At 43.9% G+C, this 25,350-nt stretch overlaps 1 protein-coding gene across 5 annotated transcripts in view; it reads right to left on the bottom strand.

Annotated features, from left to right (window-relative positions):
• Positions 1-25,350, bottom strand: part of DENND1B (DENN domain containing 1B) — a 214,830-nt gene that overhangs the window by 40,781 nt on the left and 148,699 nt on the right. For all 5 annotated transcript variants that reach the window (XM_083156880.1, XM_083156883.1, XM_083156878.1 and 2 more), the window contains one exon: positions 22,131-22,176. In XM_083156880.1, the coding sequence (XP_083013006.1) occupies positions 22,131-22,176 (46 nt within the window). The remainder of the gene's footprint in view (positions 1-22,130; positions 22,177-25,350) is intronic.

The raw sequence follows: 25,350 nt of genomic DNA, 5'->3' as shown, positions 1-25,350 counted from the left end.
TTTCTGAACAGGACGAAGATGTGGGAAAGAACAGCTTTTTCACTACTTCATGAATAGACTCCTAAACGTCTCACAAAGCATATAGTGGAATATTAGGCCTAGGGGGATTTGTAAACCGCTAGTGTAAGCTACTGTATATGTTATACTAGTGCATAAACATTCTTTCTCATTTGATGGCAATAATGTGAAAAAAATATTTTAAAAGTTCACTGTTTGCAGACTTCACTAATTGTATCACATTATGTTGAGTTTTATATTTAAATACAGGTACACCACCGATTTTCCGGCATCATCGGTTCCAGTGCCGTTCCGGATTATCGATATTTCCGGATTATCGAAGGTTTCATGGATGACTAGTTTTTTTGTGATTTAACACCTTCATCACATTTCTAAAGCAATAATTAGTAAAGTATATGCAACAGCATAATATTAATGAATGAATAAACACAGTAGAGTATGCAAAACTGTTTATTACAGTGTAGTACGTGCTGTACAACCAAATCAGGTATCAGGTACATTTTGAACAAACACAGTAAGGGCCTTATTCAAGTTCACTCTTTCTGACAAAATGCTTCTTAGATGGACAGAACCATGTGCACTGCAGGTGGGGCAGATGTAACATGTGCATAGAGAATTATGTTTGGGTGAGGTTTTACTTCAATATGAGATCTATATTGTATTGTAAAAATAAAGCAGTCAGTATCTTCCCTGCACAGAAACAAAATAACTCACATAATTCTCTATGCACATGTTACATCTGCCCCACCTGCAGTGCACATGGTTCTGTCCATCTAAGAAGGATTTTGTCAGAAAGAGTGAACTTGAATAAGGCCCAAAGTGCAGTATGAATTAAAGTCACTACAGGTACAGTACCTGTACTCTAAACCTCCTACAGCATAACAGTAACTGTAACCCCCCTGCAGCCAAACATCCACTACACCATATGAACGTACCTCCACAGCTGAACTCTAAACCTTCCACAGCCCACCTCTAAACCTTCCACAGCCCACCTCTTATCACTTACTGCAAACCTTCCACACTTTCTGTAAACCTTCCACAGCCCACCTCTAAACCTTCCACAGACCACCTCTTATCACTTACTGCAAACCTTCCACACTTTCTGTAAACCTTCCCCACAGCCCACCTCTAAACCTTCCACAGCCCACCTCTTATCACTTACTGCAAACCTTCCACACTTTCTGTAAACCTTCCACAGCCCACCTCTAAACCTTCCACAGACCACCTCTTATCACTTACTGCAAACCTTCCACACTTTCTGTAAACCTTCCCCACAGCCCACCTCTAAACCTTCCACAGCCCACCTCTTATCACTTACTGCAAACCTTCCACACTTTCTGTAAACCTTCCCCACAGCCCACCTCTAAACCTTCCACAGCCCACCTCTAAACCTTCCACAGCCCACCTCTTATCACTTACTGCAAACCTTCCACACTTTCTGTAAACCTTCCCCACAGCCCACCTCTAAACCTTCCACAGCCCACCTCTTATCACTTACTGCAAACCTTCCACACTTTCTGTAAACCTTCCCCACAGCCCACCTCTAAACCTTCCACAGCCCACCTCTAAACCTTCCACAGCCCACCTCTTATCACTTACTGCAAACCTTCCACACTTTCTGTAAACCTTCCCCACAGCCCACCTCTAAACCTTCCACAGCCCACCTCTAAACCTTCCACAGCCCACCTCTTATCACTTACTGCAAACCTTCCACACTTTCTCTAAACCTTCCCCACAGCCCACCTCTAAACCTTCCACAGCCCACCTCTTATCACTTACTGCAAACCTTCCACACTTTCTGGTAACCTTCCACAGCTCACCTCTAAACCTTCCACAGCCCACCTCTAAACCTTCCACAGCCCAACTCTAAATCTTCCACAGCCCAACTCGTATAACTAACTGAAAACCTCCCACAGTCCAAATCCCCCTCCAACCTATTCATCATCTTGGACTTGAAGTATTTCAGGTGGGACAGTCGCATCTGGGATGCCTGGGGAACAGGGACCTGTTGTAGAAGTTGAAGGAATCGGAGATGCTACAGTACTGGTTCTGCTCAGAGGCACATTCTTACATAGCTTCTTAAACACGACATCAAGTTGAGGTTGTTTCATAAGTTTTGACCTTTCCCTGTACAGTTTTTCTTTCATCAATTGAAAATGCATTAGTTCTTGTGCTGTCACAAAGTTACGTTGTTCTAGTCCTTTGATTAGCTCACTTGTCATCTCAATCAGTTTGTCAATACTAGTGGGGATTTCAATTACATCCTCTTCACTCCCACCATCATCACTTTCAATGATTTTTTCAGGATTCAAAACCATATCTATTATTTCAGAGTCAGTACAGTGACGTACAACAGGTATTTCAACGTCAACCTCCATCCACTCTGCTAGGTTTTCTTCGTTCAGCCTACTTGATAGATCGTTGGCAGCAGTTCCAGTACCTGTACATCTTTTTGCATATTCAAGTAAATCAAGAACACATTCTTTATCATGTGCTCCACGAAATCCCGTGAAGGCAATACTTTGATCTTCATCAGGTGCATTTTCAAACACCATGGCAGGCCACAACTTATGCCATCCATTCTTTAGTGTTAATGAATTTACATTCTCCCAAGCACTAGCAACAAACCAAAGAACATCTTTCATGTTAAAGTCTTTGATAAATGACTGAATAGGCTTTCCTGAATTCACCACATCTAGCATGTGTTTCATGAAAAGTGTGCGATACTTGGCCTTCATAGAGCGCAATATTCCTTGATCTTGTGGTTGGATAAGCGATGTACAGTTTGGTGGTAAGTATGCTGTAAAAACATTATTTTTGCGCAGCAGATCAGCACTAGGGTGAGCTGAACAGTTGTCCAGGAGAAGAAGAATTTTGCAGTCCTCTGCTAGGCCTACAGATGTGCAGTGTGCTCTGGCTTCTGCCACAAAATACTTTGTAAACCACTCTAGCATTAACTCAGTAGTAATCCATCCATTTTTATTTGCGCGATAAATTACAGGATACACTTTAACACCTTTTAAAGCCCTAGGGCATTTACTTTTTCCGATCACTAGTGGCTTACATCGGTGAGTTCCAGCAGCATTGGAGCAGCCTAAGACAGTAACTCTGTCCTTAGATTGTTTAAACCCTGTGGGGGCTTCTTCATCCTCCATTGATAAGGTTTTCCTAGGAGTGCATCTCCAATAAAGTGCAGTTTCATCCGCATTATAAACTTGCTGGGGGGTGAGGTTTTTGTCAGACACAAGCTTTGCAAACTCAACCACATACTCTTCAGCTGCTTCATGGTCTGCAGACCGTTTTTCTCCACACACTTTACGCATCGAAATTCCGTGACGTGTCTTAAACCTATGCAGCCATCCTTCACTGTAATCACACTCATAGTCAAGGTTTAGTGCTTTATGGAACAACTTAGCTTGTTCCTGTACCATGATGCCCGACAAGTCTACACCATCACTCCGACGTTGTCGAAACCATTCCAGCAACACTCGATCATGCTCAGTGCTTTTACCAGTTTTCATAGTTTTGCGAATGCTCATTTGCTTCTTCGATTCACTTTCTGCAAAGAACTGCAATATTTTCTCCCTTTGCTTTTTGATGTCATACACTGTTGAGGAACCAAGACTGTATGTATCACACAGCTTCTTCACTGACACACCACGGTCAAGTTTTTGTAATATCTCAACTTTTGCCTGCACCGATATAGACTTGTGTTTACGCTTTATACCTGTACCACGACTGTTCTTGGAAGGCCTAGCAGCATTACTGTCACTTGAACTGTCTGGGGATGCCATAACAGCCCCACTGCTGCCTGCTGTGTCACCTGCTGTGTGGTTGGAAGCTGTACCCAGTGGCACTTGCTCATGCTGTGTGTTCCGCCCATGTGCGGTACTTGCTGGGACATTGGCCGCAATATGACCCCCACTGCTGCCCGCTGTGTCACCTACAGTGTGCTTAGAAGCTGTACCCAGTGGCACTTGAACATGCTGTGTGTTCCGCCCATGTGCGGTACTTGCTGGGACCTTGGCCGCCATATGACCCCCACTGCTGCCTGCTGTGTCACCTGCAGTGTGCTTGGAAGCTGTAACCAGTGGCACTTGAACATGCTTTCTCTTCTGCCCATGTGCGGTACTTGCTGGGACCTTGGCCGCCATATGACCCCCACTGCTGCCTGCTGTGTCACCTGCAGTGTGCTTGGAAGCTGTACCCAGTGGCACTTGAACATGCTGTGTGTTCCGCCCATGTGCGGTACTTGCTGGGACCTTGGCCGCCATATGACCCCCACTGCTGCCTGCTGTGTCACCTGCAGTGTGCTTGGAAGCTGTACCCAGTGGCACTTGAACATGCTTTCTCTTCTGCCCATGTGCGGTACTTGCTGGGACCTTGGCCGCCATATGACCCCCACTGCTGCCTGCTGTGTCACCTGCAGTGTGCTTGGAAGCTGTACCCAGTGGCACTTGAACATGCTGTGTGTTCCGCCCATGTGCGGTACTTGCTGGGACCTTGGCCGCCATATGACCCCCACTGCTGCCTGCTGTGTCACCTGCAGTGTGCTTGGAAGCTGTACCCAGTGGCACTTGAACATGCTTTCTCTTCTGCCCATGTGCGGTACTTGCTGGGACCTTGGCCGCCATATGACCCCCACTGCTGCCTGCTGTGTCACCTGCAGTGTGCTTGGAAGCTGTACCCAGTGGCACTTGAACATGCTTTCTCTTCCGCCCATGTGCGGTACTTGCCTGGGCCTTGGACGACATATCACCCCCACTGCTGCCTGCTGTGTCACCTACAGTGTGCTTGGAAGCTGTACCCAGTGGCACTTGAACATGCTTTCTCTTCCGCCCATGTGCGGTACTTGCTGGGACCTTGGCCGCCATATCACCCCCACTGCTGCCTGCTGTGTCACCTGCAGTGTGCTTGGAAGCTGTACCCAGTGGCACTTGAACATGCTGTGTGTTCCGCCCATGTGCGGTACTTGCTGGGACCTTGGCCGCCATATGACCCCCACTGCTGCCTGCTGTGTCACCTGCAGTGTGCTTGGAAGCTGTAACCAGTGACACTTGAACATGCTTTCTCTTGCGCCCATGTGCGGTACTTGCCGGGACCTTGGACGACATATCGCCCCCACTGCTGCCCGCTGTGTCACCTGCAGAGTTATTGGAAGCTGTATCCAGTGGAACTTGCTCATGATGTGTGTTCCGCCAATGTGCGGTACTTGCCAGGACCTTGGGCGACATATCACCCCCACTGCTGCACGCTGTGTCACTTGATTTCACCTCAGACGCCATGATGCTTTCTGTGTCACCTGCAGTGTCCGCAGAAGCTAACTTGCGGCTATTGCGTGTTACGCCCATGCGCAGAAAGTGTTCCGGATTAAAAGAGTTTAATGGACCTCTTTTAATCCGGACAATTTTGCTCTGTCCGGATTAAAAGAGTTTAACGGACCTCTTTTAATCCGGACAAAGCAAACTTGTCCGGATTAAAAGAGGTCAGTTAAACTCTTTTAATCCGGACAGAGCAAAATTGTCCGGATTAAAAGAGGTTCCGGATCAACGGTTGCCGGAAAATCGGTGGTGTACCTGTATTTATATACAAGTCTCTTATTGCATCCTATGTGTCACTTGTAGTAGAAAACATGTTGTTGAACGGTTTTACATATTTTATGTGTATGAATTATTTTTTATACAATTTTTTTTATTTTTTTTGATCTATATTACAGTTCTGGAAACAAACTAAGTAATTAAGGATAAATACACGAGTTTCTTTTTTATTTGACAGAATTGTCCTTTTACCCTGTGGCTTCCTATACCCCCATGGCGACTCAGCCCTGCCAATCAGCTTTCTCACTCAAAATATGCCTCATTCAGAGCCATATTAAGGTCCATATGGGCCTGGAGCTGAAATGTATTGTGTGCTGCTGCAGGGGGTGTGACGATTGCTGTGTCGCTATAAATGATGTGGGTTTTGTGAACAGTAATGTGGGTGTGGATATCTCTAAGGAATACATAGCTGGTGCATACATTTTTACCAATTTATAATGAAACTATAACCACAAAAAGTTTCATTTTTGGTTTTGAAAAGGGTGAGAACTGCATTGTCTGCCTTTTCTTAAGTGCTAGAACAGTTAATACAGAAAGAAACAAAAATCCCAAATTGTTCACGGATTATTGCTGCATGCTCCAGATATGCCACTGACATAGGCGTGCGCACATTGAGTGTTAAGGGTGCACAGGCACCCCCTAATGCTGTGCCCCCACCCCCACACTTATTGCTGCTAGTAATACCAGCAATACCTTTTACCAAAGATTTTTGCTTTTTAGACCTGTATTCCATAAAAATAAGCGCCCATCAATCAATGTGTGTTTTGCATTATTAATTGTATTACACCATTGTCATATCACTACATATCTGTGTCATCCAGATATGATTTTGACTTTATTTGCATGTACAGTTACACAGAGTAATTAGAAGATTAAAACTGAAATAGGCAGGAGATTATGGTGTGGCGGAGAGACATTTTATATTGTAGTGAGTGTACGCCTGATTTGCGGTGTTAAACAGACCCAATGGCGGTGTTAGACATGCCCAATAGGCACACCGCTTTGACAGTGCACCCCCTAATAAAATGTGCTGCGCATGCCTATGGCCACTGAAGTGAATGGGAGCCAGTGAGCACATGCACCCACATCAATTTCACTTTAACGGAACCGGTCAGTGATGTGAGGAGATACCAAGGTGCAGTGTTACCTCTAGCACATAAAAACCTACAGATTTTACCACTATTAGCACACTTTTTGAACCACCAAAAAATGTGCACAACTCAACATAGCTTTTCTTTTATATTCTATATTCTCTTTGTTAATTATAAAGGACTGAGTAATGCCCTTTTTAGCAAAGCATGGTCAATCAAAGGGGGCCTGTACTTCAGATGAAAGGTGCGGTGAAGCAGACGGGGGTGGTGATGCTGACACAAACAGATGTTAACACTGACATAGAGACAGCCACTGACACACACAAAAACACTGACACACAAATGCTGACACCGACACAGACACATGGACAGATGCTGACACAAGGAAACAAAGAGGCTGACACACAGACAGATAGACACTGGCACCCTTGCTGACTCTGACACACGGATACAAGGAGGCTGACCCACAGAAATATGATGACACAAAGAAATACGCTGACACGAATATAGATGCTGACACTGGCACACGCAAACAGATGGATGCGGATGCTAGACGGGGATTTTCTGGGAGGGTAATAATTTTTGTAAGTGCTGACCGAAGAAAAGGTTTTGTTATTTTCTGTCAACACTGGACTGCACTGCAGGGGATGCTGTGGGCCTATTTTCAATGGGAGGCCTGGAGCTGCAGCTCCATCCGCCCCATTGTTAATCCGGCCCTGGTCTCATTCACATAAATAAAACAAATGGTAGACTAAAGGTGCAATAAAAAACAATATAATATACACACAATATATATATATTCAAAATCAAGAAATCTGTGATCTTATATAATTACTAGTAAGCCCACTCGAAGCTATATATATATATATATATATATATAGACAGTTGGGTTCTCAGGTTGGCACTCTGGTTAAAGATAAAACTGTTCCGGTGCCAGGCACATAATGTGGTTAATAGAAAGCACTTACCCCCTCGCAGAAAGGATTGGAGCCGGCACACGGTAGTAGGTGAAGAAAAAAAGGGTTTATTGCAATTACATCATTGCACAAAGAGACAGCTGCCGACCTGACAGCCGTTTCAACTGCATGTGAGCAGTTTTCATCAGAGGTGAAGCACACTGCAGCAGAGCAAACATATATACCATAAAATTGCGCCAAAAAACATGTAAATGAGGTCAACCAGACCTCCACTGACCTGGCTCGTCATCTCCATTGAGTGACAGCTGGGAAGGCGGGGGAGGGGCTCTGTGATGCAACTGAATGGGAAACTCCAGAGCATAATCAGCCTAGATGCGGCTGTCTCTGGGGTTCCATGCGCATCATGTGTGCGATGCGGCTGCTGTCACTACTTGTACAGCTGAGCCGCTGGGCGCTCATTGTTGCTGAAGGAGAGGGGAAGGGTGATGCTGCGGGCCGTAAGGGGAAGATCATAGATGCTGCGCTGGCGCTGTCATATCAAGTGGATAGTAGCGTATCATGTTGTGTCCATGTGTCAGGCTGGTTGACCCCAGGGTATAGCATAATACAGGGAAGCATGGATATACAGTGTCAAACAAACGGCAGGGTCGTTAATTGTGCACATAGCCATGTGTTAAAGCAAAAAACACATATTGAAATAAACTGACGACACACAGCGGTGTCAACACCTCTATTGTATATAATGCCTCAAAACTGACGACATTGATGCAGATAGCCATGTGTTAAAGCAAAAAACACATGTTGAAATAAACTGACGACACATAGCGGTGTCAACACCTCTATTGTATATATTGCCTCAAAACTGACGACACGCGGCGGTGTCAACATCTGTACCATAAATTGGGGAAAAAAGTACCGCAAATAACACATCAGCACATCATAGTAGGTAGAAAAGCGCACGGCAGCGCATACATCTGATCCCTGAGCACTCAGCGGTGCCCAGAGTTAGCAAGAACCATCACAGCAATACAGGAAAGACATATAAAATAAAATAAAGGGAATCATAAGTCACAGGAAACAACCCATTTTAAAGTCTTCATTGAGACCCAAGGGTGCAAGGCAGTTCAGTCTGAAAATCCACAAGAGCTCCCGCTGGAGTAACATCCTTTCCCTGTCCCCGCCATATTTGAGGGGAGGGATGTGGTCTAGTATAGTACATTTCAGATCCGTGACTTTATGGGATTTATTGAGAAAGTGTCTCGCAACAGGTAAGTTCTTCAAATCACTGTGTATCACATCTGGACTGGTACTCTTCTTTATGGACGATCTATGTTGGTTCAGCCTCTCTTTAAGCATACGGGTGGTCTTGCCCACATAGACCAATTTGCAGGGACACTGCAGAGCATATATAACAAATTTGCTGTTACAGTCCAGGCGGTATTTAATATTGAAGGTCTCCCCATCTGAGGGATTGGTGAATTTTGTCCCAGTAAGCAGGAACTGACAGTTCACACAGCTGCCGCACTTGAACGTACCCTTCTTTAGTTTAAGCCAATTAAATTTGGAAGATACGGTGGGGTTTGTGGCAGTCTTGACCAGCATATCCCTGAGGTTAGGGCCTCTACGATATGCAAATCTCGGGGGCAGGCTGAGCTCTTTTGATAATATGGGGTCACTGGCTACCAAGTGCCAGTGTTCATTAATTTTCTCTCGGATGTGTTTCGATGCCACTGTATATGTGCTGACAAAATTCAATCTGGGTGATTTATCTGTGGAAGCCGTGGCAGTAGTGCAAAGCAAGTCCTCTCTGTTGAGTAGGGATACCCTCTCCATTGCTTCTTTGACCTCAGCGGCATGATAGCCCCTCTCCAGAAACTTGTTCTTCATAGTTTCCAAGGCTTGCTTCATAGTATCAGGGTCAGATGTGATGCGCACCACCCGTAGGAGTTGCGAGTAAGGCAGACCTCGCTTGAGTGGCTCAGGATGGAAGCTGGAGGCTAGTAGCAATGTGTTTTTGTCCGATTCTTTGGAATAAATCTTTGTACTGAGGTGTCCTTTATGCAGCATCACAGTGACATCTAGATAGTTGATGAGCTTTTGGCTGAGACTGGTGGTATTGAAAAGAGATACCAACTCATTTATTGGTAGGCAGAAAATCTCCTACCACAATATATCTAAAGAAGAGAAAATGGCCATCAAAACCCTGTCGGCTGATGCAGATCTAATAATCAGGCCAGCCGATAAAGGGGGAGGCATTGTACTGCTTAATCGAAGCTACTATGTTGCAGAAGCCACATCACAACTGTCAGACACAACCTGTTATGAACAGTTGGACTCTGACCCGACCTGGAAATTCAAGAAGCTCATTGATGGGATCATTCAGCTTGGCAAAGTGAATCTATTCATCAATGAAGAAACTGCCAGATTCCTGACTCAACCGCATCCTCGGATACCCTTCCTCTACACTCTCCCAAAGGTGCATAAGTCCCTCTCTACCCCACCGGGAAGGCCGATAATATCGGCGAGAGGATCCTTATGCCAGCCTCTGTCCCAATTAGTGGACTTCTATTTACAACCAGTCGTGAAGGCCACTACAAGCTTCATTGCTGATACCAGTGACTTTCTCCGCAAGGTACAAGCACTCAATCATGTCCCTGAGGGGTCCTTGCTCGTGACACTAGATGTCACGAGCCTCTATACTAATATCCCCCATGCATTGGGGTTAGCAGCATGCCGACAAGCCATACTTAACAATGACATATATGATGGGCCACCGGCTGAGTTTTTACTGCTCCTGATTGAAACTATCTTGACCAAGAACTATTTCCTTTTTGAGGGGCGTTTCTTCCTCCAGCGCCAAGGGACCGCCATGGGGTCTAATATGGCACCAAGTTATGCCAACCTGGTCATGGCGGCCTATGAGGAGGAGCACATAATCGGAAACCCAGCCTACAGTGGAGACATTGTCATGTATGTGAGATACATTGACGACCTGTTCCTGATCTGGACAGGGGGTGAAGAGAAGCTCTTGAGTTTCATCCAATACCTGAATTCTATACCCGGGACCATCAGGTTCACCACCAGTCTCAGCCAAAAGCTCATCAACTATCTAGATGTCACTGTGATGCTGCATAAAGGACACCTCAGTACAAAGATTTATTCCAAAGAATCGGACAAAAACACATTGCTACTAGCCTCCAGCTTCCATCCTGAGCCACTCAAGCGAGGTCTGCCTTACTCGCAACGGTACTTATGTAATATCTGGGCTCCCGTTTTTCTTATGACACCGCGTACCCTCGCGGGGCTCGCTCCGCTCGCCACGCTTCGGGCACGACGGCTCGCTGCGCTCGCCACACTATATAAAATCAACTCCATGCGTAATTGGATAGTAGGGGTATGAAAAAATGGGGTGCATTTAACATGGGAGCCCAGATAATACATAAGTACCCTCGCAACTCCTACGGGTGGTGCGCATCACATCTGACCCTGATACTATGAAGCAAGCCTTGGAAACTATGAAGAACAAGTTTCTGGAGAGGGGCTATCATGCCGCTGAGGTCAAAGAAGCAATGGAGAGGGTATCCCTACTCAACAGAGAGGACTTGCTTTGCACTACTGCCACGGCTTCCACAGATAAATCACCCAGATTGAATTTTGTCAGCACATATACAGTGGCATCGAAACACATCCGAGAGAAAATTAATGAACACTGGCACTTGGTAGCCAGTGACCCCATATTATCAAAAGAGCTCAGCCTGCCCCCGAGATTTGCATATCGTAGAGGCCCTAACCTCAGGGATATGCTGGTCAAGACTGCCACAAACCCCACCGTATCTTCCAAATTTAATTGGCTTAAACTAAAGAAGGGTACGTTCAAGTGCGGCAGCTGTGTGAACTGTCAGTTCCTGCTTACTGGGACAAAATTCACCAATCCCTCAGATGGGGAGACCTTCAATATTAAATACCGCCTGGACTGTAACAGCAAATTTGTTATATATGCTCTGCAGTGTCCCTGCAAATTGGTCTATGTGGGCAAGACCACCCGTATGCTTAAAGAGAGGCTGAACCAACATAGATCGTCCATAAAGAAGAGTACCAGTCCAGATGTGATACACAGTGATTTGAAGAACTTACCTGTTGCGAGACACTTTCTCAATAAATCCCATAAAGTCACGGATCTGAAATGTACTATACTAGACCACATCCCTCCCCTCAAATATGGCGGGGACAGGGAAAGGATGTTACTCCAGCGGGAGCTCTTGTGGATTTTCAGACTGAACTGCCTTGCACCCTTGGGTCTCAATGAAGACTTTAAAATGGGTTGTTTCCTGTGACTTATGATTCCCTTTATTTTATTTTATATGTCTTTCCTGTATTGCTGTGATGGTTCTTGCTAACTCTGGGCACCGCTGAGTGCTCAGGGATCAGATGTATGCGCTGCCGTGCGCTTTTCTACCTACTATGATGTGCTGATGTGTTATTTGCGGTACTTTTTTCCCCAATTTATGGTACAGATGTTGACACCGCCGCGTGTCGTCAGTTTTGAGGCAATATATACAATAGAGGTGTTGACACCGCTATGTGTCGTCAGTTTATTTCAACATGTGTTTTTTGCTTTAACACATGGCTATCTGCATCAATGTCGTCAGTTTTGAGGCATTATATACAATAGAGGTGTTGACACCGCTGTGTGTCGTCAGTTTATTTCAATATGTGTTTTTTGCTTTAACACATGGCTATGTGCACAATTAACGACCCTGCCGTTTGTTTGACACTGTATATCCATGCTTCCCTGTATTATGCTATACCCTGGGGTCAACCAGCCTGACACATGGACACAACATGATACGCTACTATCCACTTGATATGACAGCGCCAGCGCAGCATCTATGATCTTCCCCTTACGGCCCGCAGCATCACCCTTCCCCTCTCCTTCAGCAACAATGAGCGCCCAGCGGCTCAGCTGTACAAGTAGTGACAGCAGCCGCATCGCACACATGATGCGCATGGAACCCCAGAGACAGCCGCATCTAGGCTGATTATGCTCTGGAGTTTCCCATTCAGTTGCATCACAGAGCCCCTCCCCCGCCTTCCCAGCTGTCACTCAATGGAGATGACGAGCCAGGTCAGTGGAGGTCTGGTTGACCTCATTTACATGTTTTTTGGCGCAATTTTATGGTATATATGTTTGCTCTGCTGCAGTGTGCTTCACCTCTGATGAAAACTGCTCACATGCAGTTGAAACGGCTGTCAGGTCGGCAGCTGTCTCTTTGTGCAATGATGTAATTGCAATAAACCCTTTTTTTCTTCACCTACTACCGTGTGCCGGCTCCAATCCTTTCTGCGAGGGGGTAAGTGCTTTCTATATATATATATATATATATATATAGATGATATATGCTTAAATAAAGTTGCTCTTAGGGGGTGTCATTCAGGTGCGGTGAAACCTGCACCCATCGGCGTAAAGTATCAATTTTCAGGTACTATGCACATGCTCATGACACATTCTACACATGGGTGAACAAAGGGGGGGGGGGGGCTTTGTTTGGAAAAATGGAGGCGAGACGCCACCATTTAGTTGGAGGGAAGATTTGAGGGATTCTCAGTCATAGGACAGAAATTTCCTGGGAATCACAGGAGGGCCCATGATCCTGGTGTGGGTGTGCTGATTGTTCCACTGAGCGTCTAGGTTAACTGTGTGCCCAGTAGTAGTTTGGCAGATCAACAGACTGTCTGCCCGGGACAAGCTATTAGCTGCTTTTACACCTGTTGTACGGGTAGCTGGCGTTCAACATCTCTGTGACATACTGTAATATGTGTGTCTGCACATTGCCAGCCACTATGATATAAGCATGGACTAGGGGTCTGGATTTAGGTCTACTACTGGACACAGTAAACCTAGCTGGCACAGTGGAGCAGAGTGACTCTAACCATAACTTTTATTTAAGCATATATCATTATATGAGATCACATGTTGTTTGATTTTAAATATATTGTGCCTATGAGTTTTAATATTGCACGTATATATTTTTAATATTTTTGTATTCACTTTTTCATTTTCCTCTGTTTTTTATTAAACAGTGTTCGTAAACTGATAGTTTCACTTGTGGTCATGGATCATTTCTATTCTCCTAGGTCAGGTTTCCAATTCTATAAATAGATAAAGTATAATACATGAGCACTGTTTCACTGGTTTCTGTATCATTTTAGTCTACAGTACTGTTTATGTGTAATTTTCATATCCATCCACACCAGAAACAAATTTGTTCAAGACATTGACGTTGACTATTGAGTGGTTTAATGTTTCCATGATGATGCATGTGAGAGTTTTATAGGCATCTTCGTATTTCCAAAGAGTGTACATGTCTGGTGCAGACTGGTGGCCCAGGTTTAGTCAGTGTGGAGGTGACAGGGAATGGTTTCCAACTGCTGTGCTTTTCATTCTGCAACACATAGCAAGCGGCTAGAGATGGCAGCACACTGCACGCAGGACCACAACGGAGGACACTAGGGAGTCCCTGGTAGACCAGCGGACCACATTTGTAACTGCACAAGAGGAACTTAAATATGAACAGACAGCACAGCAATCTAGCACAAGTCAGTCAGTAGCAGGATTAAATATTTCCAAAGTAATCACCAAGAGACAGAATTTATGTACCAAGAAAGGTACTGAAAAGTACCACCACTGGAAATGTCTCCAGCTCACCTCTGCACAGGCTACACCTTCATCAAGCGTGCATATTCTTTGGTGTTCAGAGAGGTGAGACTCCACTCTCTGCACATTTAAGACCTACACATCATCCTGGAAAGTGACATTACACCACTCAGTGGTTATTCCACTTAAGAACTGTTACACAAGATTTATGTTCTGTACTCATGCTTATCATTTGTACGGATTCTGTGGTACTTGTCTTGTGTGCTATATGTTTCAGTGGTTCCTGTTTTCGCATCAGTATAACAGCACATCATCATCCTGGAAACTGACATTACACCACTCAGTGGTTATTGTACTTAAGATCTATTACATAAGACATATGTTTAAAACTTTTGCATATCACTATGCATACTGTGTATCATCATTGTATATCAATATTCTATACATGTGTCTGTTGATTTTGATTAGTAAACAATCCACTAATGTGTAAGGCATTTTGGTTTTAAACTGCACTGACATTTATTCTCACAGGGTGGGATGTACTAAACAAAAAATTTGGTAAAAACCCTGGGTTCTGGGTTTTTACCGCATTTTCAAATTCACTAAAGCCCCTCTCCGCAGGGCTTCACTGCAGGGGGTTACCATAGAAGCCTATGGGCTTCTCTTCGCAGTGCTGCTGTGTGAGCTATCCAACATAAATCCCTCCCAGCATGCTCCTCAGTTACTCTGCGCATGCACAGTTGGACTTCCCTGTTTGAAACAAGGAATTCCAGTCAGCTGCAGGATCGCAAAGGGCAGCTCTTATTGGGAGAGCTGCCCTTTGCGTTGCTCACCACATATGTTAGTACCACCGCTGTTTGGTACATCCCGTGCATAGGGTGTCATATGCTAATTAACCCCCTAGTGTTAATTGAAAAATGGCAGTTCCTGGTTAATGGGGGAGATTCTCTAAAGCAGAAATGCAGTAAAAACCCTGTTATCGGGTTTTTACCGCATTTCTGTATGCTCTGCCCCCCCCCTCCCCAGTGGCAGCACTGTGGAGGGAATCGCCAACAAAAACTGGCGATTCCCTGCAGAAGCCTATGGGCTTCTTACCGGAGCGCTGTGTGAAGAGTCCATCACGGATCCCTCCCAGCATGCCCTGCGGCAGGTGCCAGGCTCTGCACATGCGCACATGAGTATATGTGATCATTAAGAATGTGGTGGCCAGCGAAACAGGGCTGCAGATGTTAGAACATCCCACCCAATGTGAGATGCATTGGGTCTTCTGATTATATAAAGGGGCCGATGAACCCTGAGAGAGAGGGAGATGTCTTTTGACTGAGAAGAGTGTATGCTGCTGTAACATCTTTGTATGCTATGAAATAGTCCCTAGCACCTTTAGTGATGTACCAAGTCTTTTTTAAGACTGCGAGCAACAAACATCTGTGCCTTTAAGTCGACATATCCTTCATCTTACAGGAATACAACACAAGTAGTCCCTTCCTGGCCTGTATTGGTTTAAGCCAGTGTTTCCAAGCTTTGCCCTTTGTAAGTGATCATGCTGAGCATGAGTCGGGTCAATAGTCAGTGACCAGTGGGGGTCAACTGACACCAGTCAGGTGGTGTGTCAGCAACATGTTGATGCATACACAACAGTAAAGTGGTTAAAGGGCTGGTAGTACCTGGTGGTGTCAGAAACATACTTACCTACTGCACAAGGAGTAGAGTCAGTAATAGGTGGTTACTGATGGTAAGAGGGAATCTCCTATTGGTTAGGTCCTGTGAGACAGTATCGGATGACCGCAGGCAGTACAAGCGTCGCAACTGTGCTTCTTTTATATGCAGTTACTGTGCATAGTGAAACTACAGTATATCAGGATAAACCCTGCAAAGGCCACCACCAGCGATATCCTGAGATGATCCCTGCATTCTGACTGGTTTAATAAACAGGGAGCCTTTATAAACCCACATTCCATGATTCAGGGAATATAGAGTATTCAACTATTTGTGTGCAATATAAAAGCACTGTAAGTGCCCATACACAGTGCGTTTTTTCCCGTGCAATGCGATGTGTGCTCCTACACAAACATCACATCGCACGGCACAAAAAGTATATGCAGCCCTTAGTTTTTGTACTAGATCGCAGTGCATCTTGTACAAAAAGCACGCTGATGTAGCACATCACATGCTTTTTGTACTATGTGATCTGAACTAGTACAAAAAGTGGCATATAACTCTGTGTATGGGCACTTTAATACTCACAATGCAATTTGCCACATTTCTAATGGTTTGGATTCCACTCTGTGTCGTGTACTTTCTCTAAGTAGATTAAATACAAAGATCTGGCCATCTCTCATGACTAATGAAACCAAAACAGGATTGCCCTAAAAAAAAGACCAATTTAATAAAAATGTATTTTATAAATATATGATAAACATTAAAAATAAACAAAATTACAGTTAAAAAACAGCCAATACTGAAATAATGTTAACACAGATAATGGTGGAGTTAGATGAATATGAAAAAAGGTATAGACATATATGGTGACTTCTCTAGTATGATGCTGATGATAGTATGGTTAATGAACATACATCAAAAAGAGTCCTATTGGTACGAATGTAGTAATGAATTTTCTTCGTAAGTAAGTGTTAGAAATTCATATCAAAACAGCATCATGGTGGTAAATGAATGTTAGTACAGTCATTTGGTATTAATATACTTACCACTCCTGCTAGGAATAACGAAGTAGCTTATGACTTGTGCCAGCGGCTCTGAAGAAGCAGCTGATTATTTGAGGCGGTAACACGCGTAAAATAATTATGGTACAAGTGTTTTCATCTTAAACCACCCGTGGTGACCATTACAAGGGTGGAATAATGATCAGGCAGATGGAGTACTAACCAAACCGAGGGCTACCAACTACTACATGCGGGTGGCCACCTGTGCACATTTTATTTAATCTGTCACAAGTCAGCAGCTACTACGTTGATCCTAACAGGTGTGGTAATTATACGAATATTAAATGACTGTACTAACATTCATTTACCACCCTGTTGCCGTTTTGATACAGTATGAATATCTAACCCCTACTAACAAAGTAAATACATTCATATATTTGATCCAATGGGACTATTTTTGATGTGATACCATCTGCATCATACTAGAGATGTTACCATACATGACTACACCTTTTTCATATCCATCTTAACATTATTTCAGTATTGGCTTTTTTTAACTATAATTTTGATTATGATATTATATTGAATGTTAATCATGTTATATATTTTTTTTAAATATACATTTTTTGAATTGGTCTTTATTTTAGAGCAGTTCTGATTTTGTTTTATTTGTCTTCTTCGTGTGGTTTGAGAACCTATATTTGATTGCTGCTAAAATAGACCTAACCAAAAGTCTATTTCCTTCCCCCTTTTTTTGATTTATCACATTGTAGACCCATAGCGCACAGCCGTTTTCTCCTGTTTTAACTTATCTCTCATGACTGTACAATCAGAGAATCAACAACACAGTAACAATGAGAATACAATTAAGTACAGCTTTTACATATACAATAATATATGTATAACCACGCTGTTGTGTATATGGTGAGCAGCTCCTATATTTGTACAATACTAAACAGTGATTGATTTTTTATGAGCGCTTAAAAATAAAAGTTTATAAGCCAAACTTTATTTGCTGCCAAAAAAAAAGAAATAATTAGAGTAAAAGTTATATTCTTAAAAAGTTTACACTCTTTTGAGTGACTGAGGTTTAGGTGTAGCGTGGATTCCATTAGGGTAGCATGATGGATTTCTGAATTGTCACTTATCCTAACTTTCCCTACGTGAGTCAGGCGTGAGTCAAGAGGTTGTGATACACTCCTCTCCATGCTAGGGAGACTTCTGATGCCAGCTGCCCATCCCACTTAGCTGCTATTGTGTATGAGAGGCTTCTGACGCTAGCTGCTTGTCTCGCTCAGCTGCTGTCGTGGCCACTGATGCATACATCGCCATGCGGCCGATGATGTCACTCCGTTCTCGGTGGGGTGAAGTTCAGGTGATAATGTGCTTCTCTGATGGGGGATCCATGCACGCAAGCCACCAATGAGTTTCGTTTATATAATACACTTTTTCAAGGTTGACTGGTCATTTCCTGGGTTGCTCTTTTATAGCTCGAAAAACTTTAGTGGTTTAGAACAGGAAATGATCATCGGTCATCACTTACCATTGCATTGGGAAAAGAATGGAAAAATACAAAACTAATTTTATCAAACATGACCCTCACGTCCCAGAACTACCAAGCCTACAATAAAAGAAACTTATCATAGAGAAATGATGAAATATTTAAGGATTCCTACAAATTAGGGATGGAATCAGAAAGAAAAGGAAGATGAAGCCCGCTTCCATATCCTACTACACACCATATCTGAAATCAGAGGAATGGAGGTGACAACAACCCATAGGTAGGTTGTACAGTAGTTAAGCCTAACCACTGATGCCAACCGGACTCCTGGGAATTAGAACGGGGAATTCACGCTCCTTCTGCCATACATGATGGTCCTTTGAGAGTCCTGTTTGCCCTTGTATGGGCTATATGCGATTTTATCTACATCCTTTGTGAGTTTTACCAATAAATTGCATGTCAACTTTTTATACAATGTTGCACTTGATTCCGTTTGTTTTAAAGTCTTTTCAGGGTTCTTCTGAAACTGGCTTCGATCTCAAAAAAGACGGTTATTACATGCTATCAAAAATACAGCTCCATGTGAGTTTAATTAAATACCAATAAATTGGTTTTTGTGAATGGCAATATTTGCACTATGGTCTGTTCTCTGTTTCCAAGTTTCTAGGGCGACTTGGCAGTGAAAATTATTTACAAAACCTATATTGTGAAAGTTTGTTGTATTTTTCGCCAGGGTTGCACAATTCTACTGTTTTGCTATCTCAACAACCCATAGAAACAAATCCTTTAAAAGTATTCACTGCAACAACAAAGAAAGTGAAAGTGAAGATGAATATGCTTTCTTAGATGCGTCTCAAGGGATTGAGGGAACATCAAATTACAACACACCATCATACAAGAGAAAGAAAAAAATCACAGGAACAACAAGAAAGAGAGGGACGCGAGGAGGAAAAAAGAAGAAATCATTAAATATAGCAGAAAACAAGAAATCTATCTTCAATTTAAGCAGTAAGACACTGACGGATACACAAGCATTAATGCTTCAAAAGGGATGAACGTTTGCTCTCCAATCTAAGATTGGAAAATTTTAATTATACATCAATACTAATAAATTTGTTAGAAAACTGTCTTTGAAAACATGCTTCGCAAAAAAACAATAAACCAAGAATTAAGTAATAATAATGGGGAACATACCCACTTCAAACCTATTTCAACTTTCAACCCAGTTCAAAGTAAAGGTCCATATGTGGACACTTGGACACTTTTCAGAAACTAGTGGAACAAGAAATCAGAATATTCCAGATACAATAAAAAAAACAAGCACAATCTAACAAGAGAAGAAAAATCTGCTTTGACAGAATAAAAAAATTACAATTTGATTATCATCAAGCCGGCAGACAAAGGGAAAGGTGTTGTCCTAATGGACAAAGAACTATGAAAAGGAAGCCTCCTGACTATTGTCTGACATGGAAACATATGACATTTAAAAAATGGACCCAACTCAAGAATATGGCAGGAAGCTGAAAGAACTCCTTGATGAAGGCCTACTCCTTGGGGTCAGTAATAAAAAAGAACATGAATTCATTTTGGAAAAAGATCTAAGGATACCGACATTTTACTTTCTACTGAAATTGCACAAAGAAGAGAGAAATCCACCTGGTAGAGAGATTATTTGGGGTATAAAATCTATCTAAATATATTGACTATGCACTACAACATTGGTCAGTCAACAGAAGAGCTTCCTTAAAGACACTATACACATTTTTCAAATACTACAGGAATTAAAGTGGAAAGAAAGCTATATCTTGGGAATGAGTAACATAAAATCGTTAAACACCTGTATAAGCCATGAAACAGGATGTGAACATTCAAGATGAATACATTCCAATTTGTCAGAAATCTCAAAACAAAAATAAAATTTCATTATGGGAATTTTTTTTATTTATTTTACATAGCAACTATTTTTGGTAAGGCAGTAACTTCTACAGACAAAAAATGAGAGACCGTGATGGGCACACCCTTTGCGCCTAGCTACGCAACTCTATTTTGTAGCTTGTTGGGAAGATCTGACAATTTGGAATGACAACAGATATAGAGACATCTGATCTGTTGGTATCGCTTCATAGATGATTTCTTTGTATGGGACAGCCCTGAAGAAAAACTGCAGGAATTCAACGAGTACATTAATAAAAAGATAATCTATAATTTATCACCACTATGATCCGGGAATGTGTTACCTTTCTAGACTTAGAGATCTACATTTCAAACAATACTGCAGAATGGATATGAAGAAAAACATCCTGAGACACAAATACCCAAAGTGGAAAAAATTGGAACGATCTGAAATGATCAAGTACAAAAACAAAAATAAAAACACAATTCTCCAGTAACTTTAAAACAATAGAAAATCTTATTCAAAGACATATGGGGGAGATTCTCTAAACTAAAAATGCAGTAAAAACCCAGTTATCAGGGTTTTTACCGCATTTTGGGATGCACTAAGCATCCCCCGCCGGGTTACTGCGGCGGGGGCATCGCCAGAAAAATCTGGCGATGCCCCATAGAAGCCTATGGCCTTCTAGCGCGATCCCTTGTCTCCCCGCACCAACGCCCCCCCTCACCTGTGTCCGGGCAGCACAGCTCTGTGCTGCCCCGACCTGTGACCTCCTCCTCCCTGCACTATGATCCTCTTCAGGGTGCAGTGAGTGTACTGTGCATCAACCAAACCAGTGACATCTTTTAAATCAAGAACAAACGGAGAGGAATATTAAAGATTTTATGAACACATTGATAATATAAAGAGGACTCTTCACCCCCAGTGTGTCAAAACATTTCTCAGAGATACATAATAAAGACCCCGCTGGACTAAAATTCATAGTAATAGAAAAAATAAAAAGAAATTGGAGAGGAGATATGTCATTGAACGTGATAAGAAATGAAACAAAGTGAATCTATGAACTGCAAACATTAAACACACAGGGACTGAACATATATATTGATCTGTATGCCATTTTATAAAACCGACCACCTTTAAAACAAAAACAAAAAATATAAAAAAACTTTTTTTTACATACTGTTTAAAATATACACATTTTTTTACATACTGTAAATTCTTAAGCCAAACTTATTAAAATGCCAAATCATTCATTTCCTAATGAAAACCTTTTACCATGCGGTTCCCACCATAGACCGATGACCATTGACCGGGCGGAGCGGTATACATCAAGCAGCGGCGTCCACGACAACGGCTGAGTGGGACAAGCGGCTAGTGTCAGAAGTCTCCCATACACAACAGCAGCTAAGTGGGACGGGCAGCTGGCATCAGAAGTCTCCCAAGCATTGAGAGAGGAGCGTATAACAACCCCCTGACTCACGCCTGGATCCAGGTAGGGAAATTAGGTTAAGTGACACTTCAGCAATCCATTATGCTACACTAATGGAATCCACGCTACACCAAAAACTCATAAGTGTAAAGTTTTTAAAAATATACCTTTTACTCTAATTATTTCTTTTTTTTGGGCAGGAACTAAAGTTTGGCTTATTATACACTTTTATTTTTAAGCGCTCATAAAAAAAGGCTTTCATGATGTGTAAAGAAACACATGCTGCTTATAAGAAGTGTACATAATCCTGACATCATCAAATGCATGAATGTATTGATTCTGCAGAGGTAAAATATCAAATGACCTACCTCTATGAGGCTGAAGTGAACTCCAATGAGATAAGGCATAGGAGCACTGAAACATAAAATAGAGTTACATTGGATTACAGACATACCATGCACAGAGCAGCTAAAAAGGATTCATTAAGGTACTGTACAAGTTTATGTTTATGGGCCAATGACCACCTTTGTCTACAGCAGTGGTGTCAAACTCATGGCCCTCCAGGCTGTGGAAATTCCACATCCCAGCATGCCCAGTTTTAGCAATCCATTGTATAAAAATCTGTGGCAGGGCATGCTGGGACACCACTAGAGCCAACAAACCCTCCCAATATAGTACAATGGAGGTGATTCAGGCCTGCTTGGTGCAATTTCAGCCATCTCCGTCCAGGGGAAAAGTCAGTGAAGACTTTTCCTCTGCACGGCCGCATGCGAGTAGATGTGTAGGAGTACCCATCCACGCGTGTACTAGTGCAGGGATTTGCCAATATACGCTGCCTAGGGAACAGGTCTGAAGCAGGCCCATTGTACTAACAGGCAAAGGTACTTGTGTATTTTGGCGGCGCCCGTCGCGGGCATCGTGTGCCTTAACTTTAAGGCACACGTCGCGACGCGATGGACGCGATTTCTCCATAGGCTTCAATGTTAAAATATTTTTAACATTGAACCCGATGGAGAAATCGGGTCCATCGCGTCGCGTCGTGTGCCTTAAAGTTAAGGCACACGATGCGACCGACGCGACCGACGCGATTTCTCCATAGGCTTCAATGTTAAAATATTTTTAACATTGAAATACTGTCGGTCGCGTCGGACTTGTGCCATTATAATGGCACAAGATCAAATGTAGTTGATAAAGTCCATCTAACATAGAAAACAATGGGAAATGGGCCAATATGGCCCATTTCTCATTGTATATGGCCCCGTCATGTCCAAATATAAATGGCCCCCATTGTCAGCGGCACCCCAGTATTGACGCCAACCCGAAGCGTGGCGAGCGTAGCGAGCCCGCGAGGGGCGGCGGTACGTGTCCTACGACCTTTTCATACCCCTACTATCCACGTCGGCGTGGAGTTGAGAATAGAATAGTGTGGCGAGCGCAGCGAGCCACCGAGCCCGAAGCGTGGCGAGCGCAGCGAGCCCCGCGAGGGGACGCGGATACCTTCACAGGTATCCGCGTCCCCACGCGGGCTTCACAGGTGTCCGCGTCCGCTCGCCACGCTTCGGGCTCGGTGGCTCGCTGCGCTCGCCACACTATTCTATTCTCAACTCCACGCCGACGTGGATAGTAGGGGTATGAAAAGGTCGGAGGACGCGCACCGCCGCCCCTCGCGGGCTCGCTGCGCTCGCCACGCTTCGGGTTGACGTCAATACTGGGGTGCCGCTCACAATGGGGGGGCAGTTATATTTGGACATGACGGGGACATATACAATGAGAAATGGGCCATATTGGCCCATTTCCCATTTTATTCCATGTAAAATGGACTTTATCAAGTCTATCTTATCTTGTGCCATTATAATGGCACAAGACCGACGCGACCGACACGATTTCAATGATTAAATATTTTAACATTGAAGCCTATGGAGAAATCGCGTCCATCGCGTCGTGTGCCATGTTAATGCACACGACGCGACGCGATGGACCCGATTTTTCACACACGATGGACGCGATCCTCATCGTGGGCGCCGCCAAAATACACAAGTACCCAGGCAAAATTAAGAATAATGTTTGATGGCATGAAAGCTAATCTTTGGGATGCTTGCTACTGGGTACCTGTAAGGTCACCCAATAATTTACAAGAAATATCCAAAATGATATATTTATTCCATGACAACAGAACTAGCTGCATCCAGGGCCGGCGCTACCACTAGGCAGGATTAAGCAGCTGCCTAGGTCGCTGGCCGCTATAGGGCGCCCCTTGTTCAGCCCAACATTTTGTACCACCAAAACAGCAGCCGGTCCCGTGACCACTGGTTTTTTATTTTTATAAATTTTTGCGGGTTTTCTGGGGGGGCGGCAAGAAGCCCATCCCTCACCTGGAGCAGCGCTATACAGCTGACGGCAGCTACATGGAGCGGTACATGAGTCCTTGCCAGCGGAAGTCTCTCAGCGGCAGCTGAGCGGCGGGACCACACAAGGCGGCTGGGGAACAGTAACCGGCAGACATAAATAGATGGTAGCAGCAGGGAGAAGTAACCCCCCACTACAACCCCATCATCGGTAAAATGTTACTTGTTTTTATTGTGGTGTGGTGGGCTGGGCAGCAGCAGCGCGAGGACAAGGTCCTGTATGCAAAATACTGTGGCCATTGGACAAGCTTTAGAAAATTTCAGGGTAAAGAGGACACCAGGGCACCCCCTCTTCATTTTAGTGCTGATTTTTCCTCCTATTGTTCAATATAGAAATACATATGTTCAGCATGCCCCAGTATAGGCAGGCAGGGACAGGAGTCATCAGCGCCATCTCTTCGCTGCAGTGGGTCAGACAGGTTACATACAGAGTGTTTGCTAGATCTCACGCTGGGAGCCAGGGACAGTATGTAAACTATTATCTCCCTTTCCAAGTGTATTCCAATAGTGTTGAATACACTTGAATAGTGGCATGTAGTTTGCAGACTACCCCTTACTCCCAGAGTTTTGTGAGACCTCTCAGACAGGGAGAATACAGAATAGCTGCCCAGTGCCCAGTACTAGTAGCAAGACAGAAAAATAAGAATTATGAGTGTGCTCGGCTGTTTGGGGAGTTATGGATTTAGGTGGGTGTGTGAGTGTGTCCCTTAAGCCTAGGCTAAATCCAGATGATCTGTGTCCCCACTACTACTCTTACTCCCACCCTTACCTCACCAGCTCCCCCAGCTACCATGTGCCACAATAACTACCCCCCACCCAGTCCCTACTACTCCCACCCTTACCTCACCAGCTCCCCCAGCTACACTGTGCATATAACTACTCCCCACCCAGTCCCTACTACTACCCTCACCTCCTCCCCCAGCTACCATGTGCCACTACAGTCCTTACTACCTCCCTCACCCCCACAGCTGCCACGTGCCACTATAACTGCCCTACCCAGTTCCTACTACTATCACCCCCACCACCTCCCCCTGCTGCCATGTGTCACTGCAACTTCCCCACTCAGTCCCTACTAATAACTCCGTCACCCACAACATCCTTCTGTGTCACTCATATGGGGGTAGGAAACGTACAACACTTTCACCTGACTAACTGGGAAATTGTATGTGTGTGTGTGTGCGTG

The sequence above is a fragment of the Crinia signifera genome, chromosome 8 (assembly GCF_055691185.1).
Source record: "Crinia signifera chromosome 8, ASM5569118v1, whole genome shotgun sequence".
In the NCBI taxonomy this organism is placed as follows: Eukaryota; Metazoa; Chordata; class Amphibia; order Anura; family Myobatrachidae; genus Crinia; species Crinia signifera.
Note: the sequence above shows the minus strand (reverse complement) of the source record. Positions and strands in the feature narration are given on the sequence as shown.